Source organism: Hippoglossus stenolepis, chromosome 13 (assembly GCF_022539355.2).
Source record: "Hippoglossus stenolepis isolate QCI-W04-F060 chromosome 13, HSTE1.2, whole genome shotgun sequence".
NCBI classification, from domain to species: domain Eukaryota; kingdom Metazoa; phylum Chordata; class Actinopteri; order Pleuronectiformes; family Pleuronectidae; genus Hippoglossus; species Hippoglossus stenolepis.
Genome location: NC_061495.1, coordinates 2,844,953 through 2,870,492, shown reverse-complemented (window position 1 = coordinate 2,870,492; position 25,540 = coordinate 2,844,953). Strand labels below are relative to the sequence as shown.

At 42.2% G+C, this 25,540-nt stretch overlaps 1 protein-coding gene across 1 annotated transcript in view; it reads right to left on the bottom strand.

Moving 5' to 3' along the window:
• The window catches only part of LOC118119617 (inactive dipeptidyl peptidase 10), a 64,833-nt gene that overhangs the window by 17,952 nt on the left and 21,341 nt on the right, over positions 1-25,540 (bottom strand). Inside the window, exons 2-5 of the mRNA XM_035173707.2 lie at positions 7,573-7,684; positions 7,276-7,371; positions 5,400-5,494; positions 4,995-5,069 (exon numbers count right to left, since the gene is read on the bottom strand). Of these exons, the coding sequence (XP_035029598.2) occupies positions 4,995-5,069; positions 5,400-5,494; positions 7,276-7,371; positions 7,573-7,684 (378 nt within the window). The remainder of the gene's footprint in view (positions 1-4,994; positions 5,070-5,399; positions 5,495-7,275; positions 7,372-7,572; positions 7,685-25,540) is intronic.

Genomic DNA, 25,540 nt, shown 5'->3' with positions numbered 1-25,540 from the left:
GGCGCCGTTAAAGCTCTGCTCTCTCCATCCCATCGAGCACACAGAGCTCATTATCAAACCAGCTCGCCGCTCTCCACCGCGCCGGCGTCCCTGTGGCCGTCGCATCGCAGAACGGAACAGGGAGGAACACGCGTTGTGTGATTTGCAACAAGCTATTTCACTATTATTGGGCAGAGGGAATGGAAAGCAAGCTGTGATAAATGAGCAGTGTTCCCGTCCCTGTTTATAACTAAGTGCATGAAAAACATAACAAAAAAAAAAATCCCAGTGAAGCAGAGGGCTGGAGGTGTGCAGGGGGAAACGCTGAAACCTGCTTTCATCACAAAACACAAATCTTTTTGTATTGTGTATACTTGTTTTTCCCAGTTTGCTGTTCAACTGGAACTGAGGCTACATCCATGCTAAGTTCTCGTTCTGAAGATTTCCCACAGATACGCATGGCAACCACTCAACTTCAGAGAATTAGATCCACTAAATCCGTGGAGTTTGGAAATTGTCACGTAGACACTTACAGCCGCATACGAGGAGTTTTAAAACAAGACCACGGCTGTGAAGCAGAAACCTGGAAATATCAAATGTATTTGATTTGTGAAAAACAATGGTTGAGAACATATAAAATTGGTGTGAATGAGTTTCTTCGGTTGAATGTGTTTTCTTTCAGTAAGTTTCCACACACAGACGACATCTATCTCTTCCTCAGGCTTCCAGGCGCCGGGTAATGTCCCTGTCAATAAGGGGCCATGCGGTAACCACGGTTGCTATGGCTACTGCTGATGGGAATTAAGCAGCTGCACACATTCTGGGCGACAGATAAACATATGAAACAGTGACCTACGGTGACCTCTGCCTGCTCTTTGTGTAGAAGCTTCCTCAGTGAAGGGATACAGAGCGACTGAAGGAGAATCGACTTGAAGAAGGAAACTCCTTCACAAGCTGCACTCGGAAAAACTAGAACATTGCAAACAAGCAGCTCTTGTACACGAGCAGATAATAAATAAAGGCTGCAGAGAAAGTGAAGAAGACTCTCCAAGAAGTGGGCAGACGTGTTTTCTTATCAATGAGTGAGAGAATACTTCATGATCTTCAGAGGCTTCAGCACAAAACCACAAAAACAGAGAGGCCAGGCTGCAGTTTACAAAAACACACACGAGCAGAAACCGGTAGAGTTCGAGAACAATGTTCTGATGGATCGAAAATCAACCTCTATCAAAAAGATGAAAAGACAGAAAGCGACCAACTCCTCTGTTAGAGATGCTGCTGGTTTGGCTCCAGTGGAACTGGCTCACTGACATTTACCACTAATTTCCCTGCTACATTCAGAATAAGCTCACAGGAGCTGTGTGCTCCATGGGTCGGGTTTCATTTTCCAATACCAGAGCGAAATACATACTGGTACCAGTGGCTAAAAGCTGCCAAAACGCATCATTTTGAAAATGATAGCTGGTGATAAGAACAGCTTTTTTCATTGCTAAGGCGAAATTTGGAGCTGAAATGTATCATTCTAGTGCTTTGCCCGTTCCTAACATGCCTGTTTGTTATGTGCTGTTTGCAAATCACACGCTTTCCTTCTGGAACACCAGTAACCTGCAGGAATTCAGCTGCGGCGAGTAAAGACCTGCATGTCGATGAGGGTTAGGGTTAGGGTTACCCTAGATCTAACCACAGCTAGAAGGCACTGTTTATTCAAAATGTATTTATATTGAATACATCACGTGTCCAAATGGACGTGAATGTGGGTCCTGAAAGTCTTTACATCCACGGGACGCAGATCTCTCCACTGTGGACAACGACGGGGGTGCAAGACATAGACAACACAATGAGGCTACGCTTTTTGCGGCAGGATTAGAAAAAGCTCAGCCGCTCGATTTGTGTTGAGTTGCTTTTGTTGAGTCGGGCTTCAGTTTGTTTACAGCTCAACTCAGGTTATTTACCCAGACTGCTTGTGTTTGAGGACAACATCCAAAGCCCTGAAAGAAATATATAAAATGTCTTGTGCACCAAACAGAATATTCAGACTCTTTGTCGCGGACCGTGAGCAGCACAGAAAAACTGAACAGAAAATGATTCTGCATCACCAGATCAAGTTATTACTCTAGTGACATATTCTCAACTTGTGGAGGAGCAAAATGTCCAATAACAGTTTAAAAAAAAAAGCAGTCACCATTGTATAGTAATATTCATGACTTCATGATAAACATCAACAACAGTTAATCTGCTGTACGTGTATTCATGATAGCAGTGTGGACATGTTGCTCCAGCAGCTGAAGAACTTAATGCTTTATTATCACTAGTTTGCAAAGTCAGTGTAACATTTTGTAATTGGAACTATGGCTCCTATAAAAACACCTCTTCACAATCAGCACTTGATTCATTTCAGTCATTTGAATTCTATCTGCCTCCGCAGAGACGCACGAGGAGGAAAACTCCTCCGCTGGCAGAATCTCCTCTCAACAATGGAAGAGCTGAAATATCGGAAATGTTTCCGTGGCTCTGCAGCCGAGCAGCAGGCTGTGTAGAGCAGATTGTTCTGTAGATGATAATAGTCAATCAGCACATCCCCCCCCCATTCCATCCTCATCGCTCTGTAAACACCTCGTGTGACACACACCTGGAGACGCTGAGCACTACACAGCGCTCTTTGTTCGGTGATATCGGCTTTTTTTAAAGACATGTTTGGACCGATTAGGGATTAAAGAAACGCCGAGTCTCAGCTGGGCCACGGTTAACAGCAGCATAACAGCGATGTTGTCCTGTGAATGGGTAAGTACGCTTAGTCCATCAAGGATCTGTACAGCACACAGTGAGGGATCTGTGGATGTGGAACTTCTAATAATGTTCTTATCATTTCTTTTACTTCTACCAAGTGAGTGTGATTACGGGGATAGTTCATGGCAAATTACCTCTTTAGTGCCAATGGTTGGGGAAACGTCACAATGATCTGTGTATGTCCAGCATTTGATTCTTATTGCTAAAGCATCATCACAGCGTTCACCTGAATCCGCCTGTAGCGGTGGTGATGCTGCCATCAGTACCGGGGACAGATTACACTTCCCCTGTGTGCTGTGGGATTAGGGATTTAATCAGATTCATTGAAAAGCAGATCACCGCCTGCGAGTGGGGCTGTGGTGAATGGCTCTGTCCGTTTAATTTGTGTACTTTATCTGTTCTGCTGAATAGTGTCGCAACGCTTTTGGAATGTGTAACGTTTGTGATGAACTGGACTCACGGGCTGTGGTGTCTGATAGAAAGATCCCTGATCCCTGTCCTTTCAGAGTGTATAAAGATTTACATTATTATATTTCGTATATCTTGATTGTTTAAATTAAACGGAATGAATAAAATAATTAATAATTCTGTTGTTAGGTCGCTGATATCCAACAAATCAGAGAACACTTGCTCTGACTAAATGATGTTTAAAGGGACAATGAGAGTATTGTCATGATGTTGGATTAATTACCCCCGTGAGTTATTCAATGGTCTCCAAGGTAAAGCTCAGGGTTCAGCACGTTTATGAGCTTCACTAATTATTCAGCACTTCCCTTTGATTAACATCGTGTTTGCATTTGTCTGGTTTTCTCTGATTATGTGCAAATGTGAACATCAAATACACTTACATCACGCACACAAACACACAACCTTTCATTGAAAACATGAAGTGCGAATACATATGTGTCCTTTAATTATACAAGCTGCTTGTCGATGAAATGAACCCAAATGAAAAAGGGAACAACTGCTTTGAATTGCTTTCCATAACATTCAGTCATGATGTTCCCTTCAAAGCTCCGTGTGATGCCACAGCTCTGTCAGTAGAAGCCAAATGAGCTCGATGAGTAAAAAATAACTTTGTAAAAGATTTGGCATATAGACTAATTAGCTTTGTTGCAATCAGCAGAGCCCTGAACCATCCCATAGTTATACTGTTATAGACCTAGAGTGCTGGGGGGACCTCCCATGATGCACTGGGCTCTCTCTCTCTCTCGCTCTCTCTCTCTGACTCCAAATCTGCAGCATCCAGATCTGACACTACTACTGTTGTGACTATTACAACTATTATTATTAGTAGCCCACTATTCATCATCTATTATTATTATCATAACTGCTACTATTAACTGGTGCTGTGATCATTACATAACAGCAGTGGCCCCGTCCTTCAGAGGCCGGACCAGGTTACTGCACTTTGAAGGCTCCCTCAGTTGAGGCTGACAGATTCAACCTTCAATCCCTGAACAATGACGGCTCCCTCTGCAGGCCGACCTATTCCAGGATTCATTGTGCGCCGGCCGTGAATCAGTTTTCAAAAAGAGATAAAGACCTCAAACAAGACGCTCGGGCAATTGGGACACAGCCACTATCTTCGTAATTATAGTGACAACAGTGTTCCTGGTGTCCCCCACACTCTCCTCTGTCCCCCATTTCCCTCCTCTCGCACAAACCAGTTGAGGCAAATGTCCCCCAGAGACCCACTCTTAGTGTTTGCTCATTGTATGAACTGTTTCCCTAAGTGAATTAAATAAAAGAACAATAAGTTGAGGGTTTTTTTTATGTTCCATAGGCACCACAGTGAGAAATAAAGCAGACAACCATTATTTCTTTACCCTTTGAAGCATGACAGCAGGAAATCAGGAGAAATCAGGTCAAGGACAAATATGCATCCATTCATTGTGTTATGTTTTGTTATGGTTCTCATGCTTTATACCCTAAACTTCACCAATACTCACAAGAGACAGTTGTCGACCATACAGAGAATGAGCCTCTTTCTCTCTCTCTCTCTCTTTCACGTCTCTCCACTACGTGACATTTAAATACCACTATAATAATAATTTATTCCCATTGGTCACCAAACAGTGTCTGACTTGATCGGGAGGAGAGTTATGAAGGAAAGTCGACCGACTCCTGCTGAGTCATTTATGGCCACAACGCAGACGCAGCTCTGCCCCACACTACTGTAAGGCTTGGTATATACACCATAGTGTATCATAGTATTAAGAGCTTACCTGCTTGACATCATATCCCAGAAGAACATAGTTGAGATCAGGAGAAACTGAAAACCTTGAGGCCTTAAAAGTTGCCTGTGGGAAGAGAAGCAGACATGTTCTGCGAAACTAAGAACACATCAGAGGTACACACACACACACACACACACACACACACACACACACACACACACACACACACACACACACACACACACACACACACACACACACACACGACAGCAAACACATTCTAACAACCTGAAATCAGTATAAAACATTACAAACTTGAGTCAACCTCCACAAGGTCAGAACACCGGCAAAGTTCTTTACCATTAAAACGATGATGCATTAAAACTTGATAAGAAAAATACATGAATAATTGTTACTTTCCTTAAATATTCCTTTATTTGACTCAATACTTACAAATGTGGTGTTTTTAAGCAGGAGCTGTGTTTCATTGCTCTTTAAAGACGTTTTCAAAACATCTCTGTCCCAGTTCTGAAAGATGATCTCCTTTCCTACAGGACACAAACATAAATGTCCAGTATCACTGGATTTGTAGTATAAATAAATACAATTAAATACATGATTCAGTGACACAGAAAGACTGGATGCTCGACACCGTTCCTCAGGATATATGGTAGCTTTGGTTCCTCCACTGGAAAACATTTACTTAAGATGATGATGTGCAGACAGCGTAACTCTGAGATTCATGGGGGGGGTTTAATGAGTCCGACATTAAGCTTCCCCCGGAGAAGAACACACATCTGACAGGAGCGAGGAGAACAACACCAGCAGGAACACAAACTCCTTCAGGAGCATCTGCCGTAGAGAACTGGGCACGGTGAGATTCAGTGGAATCAACGACAGGAGTGTCTGCAATAACTCTGGTCTAAATTCAAACCCCCCCCCCCACCAGTCCAGACAGGACTGAATTCCATTACCTCATGTGACAGGTCTAAATCATTTTGAAGTCCCCATCTCATGTAAATGTCAATGACTGAGCTCCGAGGCGTCACTCTCGGGCAATGAGGCTGAGGACTCGCAAACACTCAAAACACTTGAGTATGACAGGAAAATAAATATGAAAGACGGATGAATCGCTCGTATTCAGCAGGCGAGAAAATCCTCCAAAGGCTTTTGTCATTTAGAAAAACTCGTACCCACTGTAAAACAAACCAGGCTTTTTATATTCTGTGCATGTATCAAATCAAAGGTTGCATAAAACATTTTACAGCAAAAGTGATTGTGAAACTGGGTCACGGTCCCATCGGGAAAAGCTCCGAGGACAAAGGTGACGTGTCGTTTCAGCCGTGATTACAAGAGTCTGAGTTCGTCAGTGATTCGCCGCTGTTTGGTTCGGACAATAATTAAAGGAAATCCCATGTGACGCTGCTGTAGACTCCGTTGGTCCAGGGTGACAAGATGCCTGGGTGAACAACAGACACAACAGACACAACAGACACCAGCAGCATGCAGCAGATGCTCATAGATTAAGTGCTTTAAGTGGTCATCAAGACCAGAAATGTGTATAGACGTGTTATTAACATCCTTCTCTGCACTTTCCACAATGGAGTTCTCTTAATGTCTGGGAGTGGGTGTGTGGTGTGAACGGGGGCTGAACACAGAAAGCTGGGGGCTCCGGAGCTGAGCACCAGGGTGGAGGGGGTGTGACTGCCAATTCAAAACTGACTGGGGCCTGTTTGTGAGGAAGCTCTGAAGCCCAGAGAACAACGTTTGCCAGTCAGTTCCGTGGAGGAGACTGGGACCCAGTGCTGAGCAGGAACCAACCATCACATTTCAGACACACTTATTCTACACAACTTCATGGTGTGATAACAGATCAGCTGTTGTGTTGGCTCCGCTCCCTCGGAGAGGAACAGAAAATCAATTAACATTCAACAGAAACTGTACCTGCATGCAAACTGTGTGTAGAACACAGCTGTGAGCGTTGATTGGGTAATTATCTGCCGTCTCATCAGATGCTGATGAAACTATCATATGCAAATGAAATGAATCGGAGACGCAGCTTCGCACAGTTTCTCAAGAAAAACCATTCACACACATTAGATTCCAATGAAAACATCCAGACTCAGAAAGCATGATGGTCACACAACAATACCAGTAAAGAGTGTAGAGGTAGAGTTTGTATTCTAACTGCATGAACATGGGTAGGAGCCTATTACAAATACAGAAGATGACATATGTGTCTTTACAGGAGGAAGATTTGAGTTTTTTTGATAAATACATGTGACCAACAATTAGTTTGAGGCGATTTGAACCCAGGTTTCAAACTCACCATTAATCCACTTTGCATCAGGCTCATGTATTTGGAAGTCTCGGTGAAACAGGTCATCGACTGTCAACTGTGAACCAGAGGGTTTAACACCATCATCTACAGGAAGAAGAACAAAATGCATTTAATACTGTTCACTGTCAACAACCTGTCAAAGGGAGAGAATCAGATAATTAAGAAAACTCACAGGTTAAATCAAAACCATAGGTCATACAGCAAATGATTGGAAAATTTGTGAGGAATGTGATTGGGAGGCTGAGCTGTTATTATTCTAGGAGTCAATATAAATGGGAACGTTACCTCTTGACAGCAGAACAATGGACAGTCCAATGAGGGAGAGAACCAGCAGAATAACCAGCAGAGAGATGCCGATGCCCTTCCAGTTCCTGTCCGGTCCAATAGGCCCCAAGTCCTGAGAAACAAGAGGAGAAAATCATGTGAATGATGAGAAATTGTGTTTTTAATAACCCCAAAAAACGTAAAATACGGGAAAATAAAAAAGGGAGGGAGAAGCCCCAGAGCATCTTCCCCAAGTATAATGCTGCTGACACATAAACAAGACAGAGTATCAACAGTAACCTGAAGTAAGTGAAGAGGCTCTGCTGGATTCTGAGGGAACCAAGAGGCCACAACTTCCAGATGTGCACATCAATGAAGTTTTAGTGGTAGTAGCCACTTTGCTGGGTAACAAAACTGTCTCTATACCCACAGGTCTGGTTCACATAACAAAGAAATATATATATGATATAATTAAGGCTATCAAAATCAAAACAAAGCAGGCGAATCATAGTTGAAGGAACAATAATTATCACCCTGTATAAAAACTGGGAGAGTTTTTTCGTCTAAGCTTTTTATAAAAACCTGTATTCTTTTTAATTAAACTTATGTTCATTTTCTTTCTATCCACTGGTTTTCAATACTGAAGAATTCAACACTATTGCTTTTAACAGTTCAACACTTTTAACACAATCTAGAGCGTTTTGTCTCCTAACTCTCAAAGAGTGTAGTTTTATTCAAGTATAATATTGGATGAAACTTCAACTTCCTGAAAAACAAAAAATGATGATATTGGATTAAAGAGTAAGTCGTCTTTTAATGAACTATTCGTTAGTTCCATGTATAAATGCTGTCTCACCTGAGACCTGAGACCACTCATGCAACTTCATATCAACTCACTCTCGATGACAGGACAAAAACAATGCTCTCATCTGAGAAAAAGGATGTGCTGCCAATATTTCATGTTCTTTCACGAAAGGTTTTCTTCTATGACATCTTCCACAGCTGACTTTTACCTTCAGCAGGTCGGATCAGTCACTGGAACACCACAGAGGATCCTGTGCTGTTCACAGGTTAGTTAATGAGCCTTATCCAGAAATCACAGTGGTAAACACTTTTATTCACTGGGTTGATACCACATTACTACATTACTCTCGTGTTTCTCCAGTGGCAGTTTCTGAAACGAGCCCACAGGGTTAACAAGCTCCGCTCTGACTCTGCTGAACTTGTTGAAAGCTTTACGATGTTAACGAGACAGAAGAATCCTCTGAAGAGCCGGCCCCTTTTTGGACCTGTCTCCAAGTCTTTATCTGCCTGACATCAATTATGCCGCCTTATTGCATTTGCAGTGACAGAGCGGTTTTATAAATAAATCCTTCTCGCTTACAGAGCCCCAGGCGTCTGAAAACCCGTCCGTGTATTTATGGATCTCTTCACTTTCCAAGTCTTTTAATTGGGAGAATGATTCAAAGATAAATACCATTGCCAGCTCTACACCCCTCGGCAACTCCACTTTGTCCCCGTAGCGTCTGGTTATTAAACTTCTGGATCAGTTGCTGAAAAGTACTTTTCCACAGTGGAGACTTCTCCCGTCTCGATTCAACATCACTCTGTTGGCGCTGTCTGCGTTTTGTTTGCCGTCATTAACTCGAGCTTCACCCATTACACATCAGGGAGCATTATTTGCTGTAGTGCCTTCTCCGTCGTTATCCAGACTCCCAATGACACAACGAGCTGTCGGGCCATCATGGTCCTGATGGTGAACATTTACATATGGTGGGATTAAGTTGAGTCATGTCCCCCCCTGCTGTGGATCCATGAAATCATCCATACTCCAGTTAAATACATACATAATAAATCTCTTAAAAGTCAGAGGCACTGATCTCAACTATTAAACTTTAATTCAGAATAATCCATTTGATTCATGGCAGTTCAGTTTCTCAGAAAGGGAAAGAGAAACAAATCAATACACAAAAAAACACTTAAACATCTTCATTCATTTCTCATTTTCTTTACTGAAAATACTCAGAAGTAAATGATGTATCCATCCGTCCTCATTTCTGTCCTCAGAACTGGAACTCAGCAGATCAACAACTCAGTTTCCTCAACATACTCAGACAATTGGATTAGCCGTTAACATAAATCTAGCTGGCCTATCCCATAATTTATAAAATTCATTAGGAGATTTCCTAATATTCCACAATTTTTCACAAGCAACACTGGATTACTAATCTATACTCTCTAGGTAAATATGTCTTTTATACTTTACTACCCAATCCAAAGGGACATATTCAAATATATTGATTTGTTTAATCAACTGTCAAAAATGTAATTATATAAGCAGCAAATATATATGTGTCCAATTGTAATAATGTTGGCAGCCTTGATAGAGTTCGGTTCTCGGTCACACCAGAGCTCTTTGAGTCGCTGAACAAATCCGAGGTGTGAATGGTTGTTAGAAAAGCTTCCTTACATTCCCGGTAGTTTTCTATTTATACCTTATTTTCATTTAGTAATAAGTCATATTTTGACTGTCTGAATTGCTTGAGGTCTGAATATGTTTCAGTTCTTGTCGGGTCAGGTTAAAATACATAAGATCCAAAGTGGCTTCCATCTTTTGCAGGAGGACAAACATAAAGCATTTGGCATTTAGAAAAATACTGGTTAAATATTGTGCATGTGTCAGTTCCATCGTTGCTCTAAAGCAAAACAGTGACAGGAGTTAAACGGAGGTAAAACCTTCATCACTCGGACAAATGTAAACACACTGTGTGTATGTGTGTGTGTGTGTGTTTTCCTGACAACTCCTGCTTGTCTATGTGTGTCGTTGTGTGTCGTCTCCGAGCTGAAGGTCTCAAAGCAACACTATAAATCCAACAGACACACTGACAGCAGAGCCAGCGCGTCCCGCCCTCTAACCTGTCAACACAGCCGCAGCTTTTCCTCCACATCTTCCAACAAACAAGCTGTTTCTGACATTTGCTTTGTGACAGCACCATGTGATTCTCTTATTTTTACCGCAGCGTTGTGCCACGAGCTGTTTCTCAAGATGCTCAGTTTGCCGAAATTTTAACAGCACAGAAATTGGGCCATAAATGTTATAGAGAAGCTAATCTGTGTCATAATCCCCGTCTGAGATTAAGTCAGAAAGGTCAACTAAAGGTTGACGGTTTCGATCTGTGGCTCCTCCAGTCTGCAAGCGCCCTTGGGCAAACACTGAGCCAAACTGTCCCTGATGATGGAGCATCAGTGTGTGAGCGTATGTGAAAGAAGCACAATAAATAAGTAAGTCCATTTACTAGAGCAACGAGAAAAACAGAATAAACTTCACACAGAAGTTGTTTAACTTCCTGTGAAGGAGCACACGCTTACAGCTGATTGGTGGACACGAGAGAAACAATGGAACCTGGTGTTTATCGCACTGTGACATTTGAAAATCAACTCTCTCTCCAGCATTCGAGCCCATTTGGGTCTTTTCCACCAGAAGCAGGACTGCTGGCACAATCCAGCACGTCTGCAGCACACAATGGAAAATTAGGCTTTCCTGTGGATCTTTGTGGATTCACTGCTTTTAAAACAATCACCTGAATGTGTCAGTCTTTCGCCAGGATTCTTTTAATTTCTCATAATAATGAATTTAAAAGTTATGCATCCAATCCTTTAACTCTAATAAATCATTCCTATATATATATGTTGAATGGATGGGTGTGAAGTCAGGTCATGAAGTCTACTTGCTCTGAGCCTCAGAATAAGTTACGTCTGGGTCTGTCAGCCTGAGGTGGCTCCACTGGTGGAGGGTTTGAGCGTCTGACAGGAAGCATCTCAAGAATGCCTAAAGCAAAACGAAGCCAGCCAATCAGAACGTTCAGTCTTCTGAGGAAGATTGTGAAAACACATTTATTCTCCGAAGAACAGTTTTTTTTTAGCTTTATAAGAATGAAGTATTCTCCAAAGTCTGACACTGTGGAAAACACTCCTCAGACAAAAAATTAGCTACAGCTGCAGCCCTCCAGCAGCCCAGGGGGGACGTGTCTTTGTTCTGTAATTTCTGAGCAGATTTATCAATAATTAATTGCAACATTGATATCGTCTGGAAACATAAGACACACGGCCACACTGTCCAAATGTGTTTACAGGTACATGAATATGTATTCTATGAATCTCAGTCATTATATATATATATATATATGCCTTTGAAATAATGACTCCATGAAATAAAGTACTGCATACTGAATACAAGAAGTAGAGAAAAGTGTTGAACTGTGTGTGTTGTAGTAAACTCGACTTAACGTGAAGATGGGAGAGATGCTCTTGATGCATTCATCTTTAAATCTGTCCTCCTACCCGAGATGATCCCCCAAAATCAAGAATATTATTGATGAAATGTAGGGTCAGGGTCCAACTTCACTTGGTTTCTGATCTGAAGTGGTCCGGTGGCTGGCTTCATGCATATCGAGCTCACTAAACCTCCCCGACTTCAGCCTGCTCTCCTGTTGACAGAAATCGAGTGCATGCGGCGCTCGAATTCAGAATTTTTACCGAGCACTTTGGGCGGACGAGAACAACATTTACATGATGAATTGGCAGAGCAGAAAATATTCAAATAAATATCCCAAAGGCAGACATTGAGAGATAATGCATCACCCAGCCTTGAGTGTGGAGCTGGGACCACTTGACATTTCAGTCGTATAAAAGCAGGGAGGAACGCTGTGCTTCAGCGGTTATTCAGGACACTGAATATTCAGAGAAAGCAGGAGGGAGAGATGTCGTTTGGCTGCAGAAAAAAGGATTCACAGGGTTTATGCTCATCTTTCCAAGTGCAAACGTGGGGAGATGAATCAGTATCGAGTTGCAGGAACATTATATTCATTACTCATCTTAGGGTCGGGGCAACATACATTCTTAAATAATATAAATATGTATTTGCATTATCTGAAGGGATTGTGTGATGTGTGACGGAGGGCGGTTAATGTTGTTACATCCTGAAGCATCCGTAAAGGGATGGAGGCACGTAAACTTCCCAGCATGCACCAGCGAGGAACAGGAATCTTTTTGTGTCCTTGCTCGTTTGAAGGTGTCATTGTGTTCTGCAGTACTTTCCATACCCCCACACACACACACACACGTCCATTGTTGCAACACAATTGTTAAATCTGCATGAATGTGATTAGGCTGCAAATGTTCTGCTGAGAGGAGGCCGGTTGTTACCAAGAGAGCAGCAGCACGGGGGGGGGGGGGATCTGCTCTGGATCCTGGTTCTGACGCAGGTTGAGTCTACATGGTGCTTCCTCTGCAGGGAAATTCCACGTTCCTTTGTAAATCAATCATATTTAGAAAAGACGTGGGATGTTTCCAGACTTGTGGACCCAGAATAATAATAACACCACATTTATAAACACAGGGCCCAGGTTGAGAAACACTGAGAGAAAGTCAGCTCAGACTTTAACACACTTCTTGATTGATCCAAAGCTTGTAAAACAAAATCTCAGTATTATCTCAGTAAAACAATATTAGAAACACTGAAGATTAAAATCTCAACAGCAAACGAATCAGAGGAGACACAGAAAAACAAAACACAGCCTGTGTTGAAGAAGTTAGTCCGGCCCTCGACAGGATGTTGTAAAGAACGAAACGGCCCTCAACAGGAAAAAAAGGCTCCGCACCTCTGTTGTAGTGCGAACACATAAAAGAACGTAACAGCACAATCCGAGTGTAGATAACTGCAGCCGTGTCCCGGAGGTGTTCCTCGGTACGATATGATATATCTGAGCAATGCAACTGCGAGCGCAGCCACAGCAGCAGCAGATACAGGCGGCTGGAGGAATGCATCACATTAGCACTGGGGGCTCTGTACATGGCTGAAGTGCTGCCTGCTGCCTATGTTTCTGAGCGTGTTATCGACAGAGTGCAGCTTGCCTCTCTTCATGAGGTGGTGGGTGGTTGCTGTGTGTGTCTGTGTGTGTGTGTGTGTGTAGGGCCGTGTGGGAAGTGATGCTAGGAGTTGAAGCACAGTCACACAACTTTTTTCCCTTCACTTTTCATCTCGCTGACCTGCCTCTCTCCAACTTTCCCGAGGCCCTTTAATCTATATAGGTTTACACTTAGCACGCCGAGCTCCGCGTACAAGCTGCAGGTGTGTGAGTCAGACTTCAGTCATGAATTTATATAATCAAATGAGACGTGCAATGACTTTAACACCCGTCAGGTCTTGACTTCTGAATAATTCCCTTGAACGACTTGGTATCAGTTTCATTTCCTGACTACAGACGCCACCGAGTCAGTCTGACAACGGGCAGCAGCCGACCACCCTGTGCACACAGCTCTGAACACCCAGTACAGCAGTAAACATTAATTATGATATGATAGTATTAACTTTTCATATCTGTCGTGTTTCCGTTGTGTCGCATTTACATTTAATCAAGTTAAAATCATTCTAAAGTTTCACAAAACTCCACATTCAAATAAGTTTTTCCCTGAAGTACATTTGGCAAATACAATAAATTCAGTACAACTTCAAGATCAACACTTCTTGAGTTGTATTGTAAGTTAACACAACTTCTGTTACATGGACCATAACAACTTCCTCTCTGTTGTGTGTGTTTGTTTGTCAACAGGATCTTTCACTAGTGAGACGATCTCTGGGATCCTGCAGTTAAACTGTTCTTCTGAATTTCGATGAATCCCTCGGTCGATCAGGTTGGTGACTGTTACTTCAACATATTTAATCCACGTTCTGTTTCTCATCTCATGTCCAGTTTTGATCTGTGGGCTTGTGACCAAACCTACAGATCCTCTCCAATATAGAATTTCTCTCTTTTCAGCCGCAAAAAGAAAAGAAACCGCAGATCTTAATTAAATCTTCTCCTATGGAGCTGTTATGACTTAATTCAGACTTGCAGACAGAATAAATCTTCACTACAGATATTGTCTCGTACCTGTAGCCTGTCAGAGATAATTCATCACTTCTTCACCAGAGTCCACGTCCGTTATCACCACCGACCACTGTCAGCGCACTGCAGGCTGCGCCGTGAGCAATCCACAACATTAACAAACCAAAAACTCTCACACGCCACATTTAATGAATTCATTTGAAAGGTTATAACAAAGTGAGTTTTCAGGCACAGGCAGGTTCTCCAGACTCATCTGCAGAGGTGAGCGGAGCCAAATTGAGGTCAGCAGAAAAGGTGGTGAAGTTATCAGACAATTCATCTGCTTTTTAATGAGCTTTTTAATTAAAAGAAAGAAAAGTTGGATAAAGGTACTTTTTCCCTTGCGGAGACTTGCAGTTGCTGCTGTTATAGTGAAAAGCAATCGATCGATTCACCTGCCGAATTATAATTAGAACCATTTACTCTATGAAAATAAGACCACGACATTCTATCAGTATTTCTTCAGCCTGTCTTACAGTTTGAGATAAATATGACATAAAGTTTCCACCCCCAATGTGGAGTCACCCGTTCTGAAGGGTTTGTGTTAGAAGCTGTTCCCGTCTGAAATCAACAATCATCTCCTGATGCTGGGCGAGTACCAGTTTATTATCCAGACACCAGCCCACATGTGTTTAACCTGCTCCTTCACTGTTGCATCCCTTCTGTCAGATGTATGGTCATTTTACAATAATTTTGCCCTTTGTATGATCAAAAATACCAAAATAATTAATATACGTCAGCCTGTTTTTCCATATTCCCTCTTTGTGTTAGTGTGCCTGTACCACAGCTGTCCAGGGAACCGAGAGGAGGAACAAAGAGAGAAAAGAGTTAGATATGTTCTTAACTTGACTAATTCAATTCAAAGGCTCAATTTAATTTAAACTACTAAATATATGTCTGTCTATTAGTATCAGTTTCTTTTATTGTGTTGTTACTGTTAGACGGTGTGGTTTGATATCATGTGTGTATGGCTGAAGAAAGTAAGAAGCAAACGTCCTCAGAGGGAGAAAACATCTTGAGCTCTTTTTAAAATGAGACATTTTAAAAAGTGCTGTTGAGAAAATAACTCTAAAAACTCATTATTTCAAGAAAAAACAAGAATATAAAGACGTATGTAGCAGCAGCACATTAAAAAATGCTCAAGTTTCATCACAACAGATATTCATTTGAAATATTATTGCTTTATTTGAGGAATAACGATGCTGACAATCAGGAGACGGCTATTGGGAGGTTTATTTTTGAAAAAAGTTGTCAGCTGGAAAATAATTTAGCAGCAGAAACATTCATCTGTTCCCTTTCATGTCCTCACCAAACAACACTGAGCCTATAACTGGCGATCTCTTCTCTCCCAGTTAACAGTGTGACGGCACCAGAATTCAGAGCCAGAATCCACTGGTTTTCCCACAACCATTATAATGAGGTTGTTACCGTGTTGTGTGTTTACTGGCAGACATGTATCCCGTCTCTCCCCCGACCATCTGCCGTCACCAGAGCCATAATGTGAGGGTGGACCTTTTGCCGAGTGGCACAGAGACGAGACAGGATACTGTATGTGACAGGGAGGGAGACGATGTGCCGGCACCTCACCACGCGGCACATCTCATTACCCCGGCCACCCTGTCGACAACGGGATCATAATTAATCTTCATTGAGCCACTGGGCCGTCTGGCTGACAGGCTAAATGGTTGGGGCGGCGGAGAGGGAGGATAACAATGTCCTCCAATGCGCCATTAAAGTGGGATTCAATGGAGTTTAATAGCAGATTTTGACACGTGGCGAGTCGTGGCTTTGGGTGACTGTTGACTCCTACAGGAAGAGACAAGCCGAGCAACCAGAGGCTCGGGGGTTCGATTCCCATTACACCAGCTTTTAGGTATTAAACATGCTGCAGTGGCCGTCAGGTCAACATGGTACAGTGACTCTACTTAATGTGATGCATGTTTAAATCTGACCTCGGAGACTAACCACCGTTGAGAGCTCTGAAGACAAGGTGTCGGCATGGCAACCCACTCACTTGATTTGAATATCAAATTATTTATACCAGCCTCGGTCTCCCCAGACAAAAAGATTCAAGGATTTGTTTACATCCCGGCAGTAGCCAGAGGCTGATCGATTCACCAGATCGATTGTAACTCCTTTTGAGCTCGTGCCTCGGAGAAAAACACTTTCTTCCCCCAGTAATCGTATGCAAACGCATGTGTATAATGTGATTTTCTGCTCAACTCATATGCACCGACGCTTGAGAGAGCTTCAAAACAGAGCCGTTGAAAGACCGGTTTGAAACGCAATCTCTTTCAAAGATTGCCAGATGCATCAAAGCCTGTCTGCAAATATAAAAGGGCAAAAAGGAAAATGTCTGTCTGAGACGTAAATACATTGTGCATGTCATGTTCACACACTGCTCCATTTCAATGCTTCCATTCACTGTACAGAAATCTGAACACTCAATCTAACAGTTGTCACAGAAAACTGGTTTCAACGTCGAGTCATCATCATGGGCTCAGGAAACCTGAGACTGCTGTAGGATGCTGTGAGATGCATAAATCTTAACTCAGATAAATGCTTGATGTCATGAGGAACAAGGGGGGGGGGGGGACCCTCCTATTCAGAGCAAGAGGGAAGACAAGCCCCTTCTCCACTGGTCAGAAAACCCACTAACACACACTCATATCTGGCTTCTGCAACGGGAATGGATTCAATCGACGTTCAAATGACTCAGCAGCAGACACAGGTTTTACTCCACATTACACCTGGGTGAACGTGTTAATTTGAAAAGACAGACCCCTGAAAAATACAGACAAGCAAACCCCCCCCCACGTCTTCACGCAAGAAAGAAGTCGATTGTCTTCTTTAGCAGGTTTACCCACGTTTTAAAAATCTGTGTAAACCCAGTAACGTAGGTGTAAAACAGGTATTAGTGAGCCAGAGGGTCGACAGAAGAAGGTGCAGCAGGTTTGTGGGCTGAAAAGAGTGAACAACGAGACCCCCATTCCATGACGGATGCTGCCAACTCAACTGGGACTTCCAGGAAAATCCCACTGGGGCTCAGACTATGGGAATATCAAGTCTGTCCTGAAGTCACAAGGAGGCAGCATTTATCACAAATCCTTCCAAGCCTGCATCTGTCAGACGGGTGAAAGAGAAGAAATCAGTTTTACACCAAACTAAAGTGGTCGTCAGCTCTGCAGGAAGATGATCTGATGCAAAATACGTTATTAGCTCAGAGACGGGTTGTCATCGCTTCCCCGTTTCTCAATAATTCACATGAATGAATTTACACACTTAAGCCACCTCTCAACTATTAGAGGAAGACCAACTGGACATTTGAGCATTAATCAGTTTCCTACTTCAGGGAGAGAAGCACTAGTTAGTGTATGAATCAAAGATGTCAGACAGGTGTGGACCAATAAGGAGACATAACACTTGTTTAATTATGATGAGAAACAAAGTGTGTATCTCTTCCACCAGTTTCCATTACATGAATGAAATTAAACCATAACTGCTGCTGTTCACTGACTTAAAACACATTTCACACATTCACACACTGTTTTCAGTGTCGTGACTCTGTGATCAAGAGCTTTTTTATTTTGATTATGGATTTTTTTGCTTGTGTTTGTAATTTGGTTGTTTTTCCCGGAGTTAGCAGTTTCGTGTTTTATTTAGATATTTTGCTCCTTGTGCCTCTGAAGCTTTATTTCCTGCTTTTGTCCTGTTTCCCTTGAATCGTGTTTGTTTGTAGAGTTATATTTTTATAAGGGCTGCAGCTGTAGCTTTTTAATAAAAGTAAACTCTTTGTACATATAAAGCAACTAAAGCCCAGTTAACGCTTTACGATACCAACATCATGTGGATACACAAGCATTTCTACAATTTCTAAAAAAAAATTTCATTCAATTCTTCTGTGCTGAAGGGATTAAAAAATTATTTTAAATTAATTATTTCAAACACCTCTTTCTGACACATTCTGGGGAATAAATTCCTAAAACCAAAGGGAAAAAGGTAAAATACACAGCAATGCAATTACTGCATCATACTTAAATTAAAAACATAAGCTTAAGGGACATAACAAGTCACCACAGAAAACAAAGTGACCTTTCACCTCCTCATGAAAACTACTGACGGCAGCTTTCCTCTGCTGAACGACAGTGAAACACAACACACCTCCGCACTTTGTTGCCTTTGCTGCGTTTTTGTCTTTCCAACATTAATATTAACTATGATGCAGTAATTTCATTCTCCAAACACAAACACGTATTAAAGGTGTATTGTATTTCACTTTATTCCTTTAAGTTACATTTGATTTTAATTAGTCATTTTCTCACCCAGCCCCTCACATCACATTCTGTCATAGACACAGAAATGGCAGTAAGTGTGCTCTCTGAGGAAAGTACTGTAACCAAATCACAATGTTTACTTTGGATTTGATGCATGACAATTACATTTCTCTTCATATTAGTAACACTCAGAAATACCTCAACTCGTCGTGATGTTCTTTTTAAAGCATTTGACAAAGCTGCAGCGTTTTCATCAGGCAGAACAGAGACTGAGCCCAGCAGGGGTTCACATGCTGGAAAGATGGCCGCCCACGAGCAAGACAGAACAATCCAGTCACTTTGAAACAGTGGAGAATATGAGCCCGAGCACTTCAACATGCTTCATTAGATCCAGAGAGAAAATGTGAACCTCTTGGCCGGCTCCCAGAGACGCTCTCCTCTCTGTGCCACGTTCAATATAAACGGTTCATGTGCGAATCATTCACTGTACATATTCTCTCACGTAATATATTTCTCAACACTGTATAAATTAGTTTAATTCCATTCATATGTTTCTATATTTCTACTTATTACTGCTGATGTCTTTTTGCAGCTGTAATATTGCAAATGTCCCCATTGAAGGACTAATAAAGGATGTTATTCTTATTCTTATTCAGATTCCACACAAACACGATGTTGCTACGTTTGATGCAACATTAGAAATTAAAAACAGACATTTAAACCACAGCTAAATGTCTGAATACTGTGAAGGTCAGCAGGTCGTACGTCTGAATGAATAAGTGCTATGATGAAGAAACCAGTGGCTCCTCTTCATCATGCATCCATGAGCTGTCAGGGAGCTTCACTGCGTAGCTTTGTATTTGGTTCCCGGTTATTAAAGTCATCTTGTTCAAGGTCTTTAACATACAGAATAAACACGGCTCTCACAAATAAGTCTTTTATTCATCTTTGCAGTTCTTTGTTACTCAAGCATTGGTTCTATTTGCACTTTTTAGGCAACTCAAACCACTGGATTTGGCAAAACTTGTTGGTTACAAATTGTATAAGTTAATGTTCTAATGCCTTTTTTAATATATAACCGATCTGACGGCTGTAAACCTCCGTCCATCCAGACCATAACTCAAATGAACCCAGTCTGCATGTCTCTGGCCTGTGGGAGGAAGCACATCACCAACCACTGCACCAAATGAACTGGGTACATTTTGCCAGTAAATAGAATCCGAGCAGCAAACACATCTCTTCAGAACATGTTTGACGACACAAATCAGGATGTGCAAATATAATTTCTGTGAAGCAGAGCTGCTCCTGAAAGTGTAAATAAGCAATTGTTTGCCGTCACAACTTTATGAGGTGTAATACGTCAATATTGCGTTTACAGCTTCTTCAATTGCCAAGAAAATGCGAATTCACCAGTAATTTAAAACCTTTACAGTCAGTAACAAGCTACTCCAATGGATCTGTGTTAAAGCACATTGCTCTCAATGCTTCCATAGTCACATTTATTACTGCAGCTCCTTTGATAAGCTGAACGGCAGCAAGTTGTCTCAGTCAAGTTCCTCCTCTCCGTCATGAAACTCACTGACGCAGCTTTAGAGAAGAACACTGATCTTACCAAGCGGTGATTGGTCCGTCAAGCTGCACACACACACACACACACACACACACACACACACACACACACACACACACACACACACACACACACACACACACACACGAGGCCTCAGCTAATGAGAGGAGACATATCGAGTGGTCTTGTGGGAGCTGAGGATGGGGGGTGTGTACTGTACATGCAGGAGGTGGCCACATCTGGCTTTCAATGAAGGGTGATGTTGACTTTGACCCTGAAGTCACTGTTCGTAAAACTTTGGGGAAATAAATGAACGTGCAATGTACAACTTCGGCCGCTAGGGGTCTTTCAAAACAACAACAACAGACGTAGTTCATATTTTATTTGATGTCATGAGGCAGTGGGGCATCATGGGAGATGTTGTCCTGACCACCATCGTGACATTAGCACAGTCTTAGTCACATTTGGGATGTTTCACGAATGTTCTCATTACCCTTTGTGATGAATTCCATAAATAAGTTGAGCGCTTCCTCTTCTTCCCCAACTCGGCCCATTGGCGGGTGGCTGTACCATCACCAGGGTGCACCACCACCACCACCACCACCACCACCACCATGGAGATCCAGTTATTACTGGATGTGCCTCCTCCTCCCTGCTCAGCCTGTACTGTCATACTGGACACACTTCACAGCTTCTCCTTCTCCTTCCGTTGGTCTAATGGTGCAGTGCATACACCTGTTACGTAGGCAAAACACCCACACTCTCTGGTTTCTCTTCAGATCACAGCATTCCTTCACCTTTGCAACATGTTGTCGAAGAGATCAAAGCCATCTTAGACCAATCACACTGGGCCATTTCAGGAAACTGGAATCAAAGGAACTCTTTACCTAATGGCTTCCTTTAGGGCTCTTCTCTATAAAGCCTGGGTGCAGTTCAGCTTAACATTATTCAAAGAAATCACCCGAACAACTCAAGTCTGCAGTAAATCGAGGGAAAAGACCACAAGATGTATGACCCACAGCTGATAGTTGATCCGCTGTACTTTGAAAAACTGAGGGCACAGGAGAATGAAGAGAAGACCCGGCAAGAACGGCTGACGTTCAAAACGATGTTCATCATGTACGATGACAACATCAACCACATACTGTTGATCAGCAAGAAGAAGCTGAGGCTGAAGAAGTGCCGTGCGGAACTGGAGACGGTTGAAGAAAAGGTCAAACTGAGAGAAGATTTCTGCGCCGATTTAAATAGCAGAGTTCAACTGGTGAAAGAGGAAACAGAGAAATACAAACAGATGTGCACGTGTCTGAGAGATAACTGTCAGGAGCTCAGTGAGGAACTGGCGACGATGAAACACGAGAAAAGGAAAGCTGATGACGCTGCGACTCGAAAAGTGAGTAAGCAGGAAGTAGAACTCATACAGGAGAATGAAAAACTGGCGAATGAAAATCTGGAGCTCTCTGAATTCCTGCTACAGGAGAAGCGTTTCAGTGTCGACATCGATGCCCAGCTCTGCGAAACACAGACGACTCTGCTGGGTTTACAGACGGACTGGAGAAAACTTCAGCACAAATACAAGGAGGTCAAGGTGAAGCTGGAGTCTGCATCAGAGTCAATTGTTTCCCTGCACACAAAGATCCAGCTCCTGTCAGAGAGGCTCGAGGGACCGAGCAGCCAGGAGCCTCTGGAGGAGGAGGTGAGCGCTGCACCAGCACCTGAGTCTCCACAGGGGGGCTGCGAACGCACCGATGAGCTGCCTGGAGCACCAGAGAAGAAGAAGAAGAAGAAGAGAACGTCTTGTTGGAAGAGGTTCACTCGCCTCTTTTCTTCTGGCTGAAAACACTTCAAATCAGCTGAGGAGTGAGATGCAAAGTGAGGAGATGATGAAAGAAGAAAATGTATTTTAATGCCCCCCCCCTAAAAAAAGGAATCAAATGATTGATTGTCATGTGCAAAAATAAAAAGATTCAAGTAAAATATTTGAAAATTCCCTCTTAACTCTGTTCCTCTCCCTGGTGCTGGAGACCATTGTTTCTGTGTGTTGAGTATCTAACAAATGTGTGAGTGTGAGGTCATTAGAATAAATTGGTAACTTGTGCTACTTTTTTTTTAATAAATAATTATGAGAGGTGTACATTTTCTCACTTGAGCCCCTGACCCCCTTAATGTCTGTGCACGTCCCTGCTTACAAGAAATTCAGCTGAAGGCTTGAAATCACTGAGATGCACTTTTAATGCAAAACTTCTAAACTTAAATTATGAGCAAATGAACCAAAATCACAGACCATGAAATATTAAAGTCGTCCAACCTCCAATGGGTCTTTATGGTGAATTAAAACATTCACAGGCAAAAGGGAAGAACTTGTATTTCTTAGGAGTTGTTTTTATTAGGGTTAGAATCAGGTGATGAAGGAAGTGAAATTCAACAGCCACGGAATATTTGCCTGCTGTTGAATGAACCACTCCCACAACTCAATACTGCAGCAGGTCCACACTGGCTTGTCGAAGCCTTGGAGCAGTGGAGGTAAGAGAAGTCGTCTCTGGGACTCAGAACAGAAACAACGAGATCCACTATGAATGACTGGAGGACGACTATATCTCTCTCTGCGTGGCAACACTGGTTTCACTGGTTTTTATACGTCTGACATCAGCTCATCTGCCCCGAGAACAACTTGTTCCCCCATAAAACCCACTAACATCGTGATTGGGTGGCAGCTGATCTATGATTACAACAAAGCTGCTTGATATGCAATGTTCCTCCTCACATATTCTACCATTACTGGCAATAATGCTTCAATTCCAACTGTCAGTGCTGCTCCCTTCATCTCTGTCTATGTGTACATACTGTAAACATGGACACACTTTTCCATTATGTTAAAAACTGTTTCTTCACTGTTGTAAATATTCAGTTACACGTTTCTGCATATTTCTTTCCACTGTTAAAAGTTTTTTTTGGGTAGTTTTGCTCTTGTTCAGGGTTAAGAGCAGAGGATGTCGCACCTCGTTAAGATCTGTGAGGCAAATAGTGATTTGTGAATATGGGCCATAGAAAGAAAATTCGATTGATTAATTGATTGATTGAACAAAATCAAACCCTGTGTATTTACACGCTATGGAGTGTATTGTTTTGTCCAAACAAGAACCGGCGTTTAGAGTTTTCCCCGTAATCCCTGTTGACTTGAAGCAGCCACTTGGTTTGATCCCTGACTCCTGAGGGTGAACGGACATATCCACCAACAGAAGGTACGGAAACAGGTGCAATATTTACTGAAGAGCGATGTCCTGCTGTAATCTGTTTTGCTTAGGATTGTTCATTCTGTCCACTCGTGTATTCTGGATCTGATTTCATGCCTGGATGGATTCCAAACCTTCATGAATACACTCTACAAGTTAGTGAGTATTTGCATTTGCTTTCAGAACCTTCACAGTCGTGGAAATGTTCAGCCAACCAGAAGGAAAAAAGGCTTTTGAGGAGGCTTCAGCTAATATCGCCTGTTTTAATTATAACAGCGAGTTTGAGATAAAGACTGAGATGTTGTATTAAATGTAAATCATGCAAAACTGCTCTGGGATTAAAGTACAAATGTATAAATTAGCATATTAGTTCCCATTTTAATCATAAAGGGGTTGAACAAACAGGCTTATTCATACGGATCTGGGACATGGTTGGTTATCGATGAGTGGACACCTCTACAACAAAAAGTATTTCAGCATTAATACACTGCTGAGCAATTCAAATAAATGTGTTGCTTTCTCTTTTGCATCAGTTTTTTAAACTAAGCGATTCAGTTTGGGAAGGCAGTTTATACAATATGCTGTCACTTGCAAATCCAATGTCGATGGTGTAAATGGGAATTGAACCAGCGACCTACAGCAGAGTGTCTACGTGACATCGGCAGTTTTGCTTACTGGGAAACTGAGGGTTCCAATGAGGACATGGAAAACAAAGTCCTGTGTCTTACAGCATGAACGATAGAGTTGTGTTCCTTAGCCGTATACTTTGCTGTGTGATTCTGGTAAAATAGCATGGGGGCAATTTACGGTACTTAGGACTGAATCACCTCTCATGCCTCGATTCATCTCCGGGGAGAGTGCTGAGGTCTCAGGCTCGATGATAGAAATCAAGTGTGAGGGAGGTCGCGTTTGAACCACAGATTAGTGTTGAAACGCCCTCGTTATTCTTTGGAGACGTTATTATACCCTGGAATTATCAGGAGAACATCTGGAAAAGCACATGGAGGGAAGAGCGGGGGAGGGGGCACAGGCGAAGAGGGGGCTCCTCATCAATCTGTGTTTCGAACCCAGATGCTGCAGAAAAGATAACAATTTGTTTTTTTGTGTTTAAAGCTGAATTCATAACTTTTCTAACACCAGGGGACGGAAATGGAAAAATTGGTCTCAGTGGCTCTATTACTTGCATTTCTTCTTTTAGACCTAGTTCCTCATTATCGTCATTTCAAAAGACATGAATTCATTCATAAATAAATAATTAAATGTGTCTCAAATTCCACTTTAAGAAGAGAAAACTAGATTCACAAATGAATCTGACCTTTTAGAAGAACTTGCTCTCCCGTTTTGCATCTTCGTTTCCCTGCTGCACTTCCTTCTCATTTTTCCTTTTTAATCAGTTTGTAAAATGAAACTGCATTTTTAACAATTTTATTATTTAATGCTGAATCAATTTGTGCATTTATGAATCTTATTTTTCGTGAATCCCAAATAATTTTTTATAATTCCTCTTTCTATCAAACAGTTTCTACATTATTAGATTTATTTGTAAAGAAATGCATGTTTTTATTGTAAAGTTGAATTAATAAAATGCTTTATTTTTGGGTGAACTATCCCTTTAAGCTCTCTGCTGCAAATAAAAAGTACAAACTGTTCCGTACCGACTGACCTCAAACGGTTCCCGATGCAGTTGGAGAATTACCTGTGGCTGTTACAGCAGACCTGCACCAACAGATGGGCTCCACCACATCGTTAATACCCACGGTCCGCAGGGGGGTCGGTCTGTGGCGCCATCAGTGTCTCAGATCATGAATATTCACAGTTTGTCTTTTCTCCCAGACAAAGTGCTGAGAGCTCAGGCCACAGTTCCATGGAGCATATGTGGCTGGATGCAGATCTAATGATCCTCCTCGCCCTCATTCGTCACCGGACACTTCTGGGCACATGACCGTGGTGGGTGATGTGTGGTTCCCGCTGCATCCCAAGTGAACA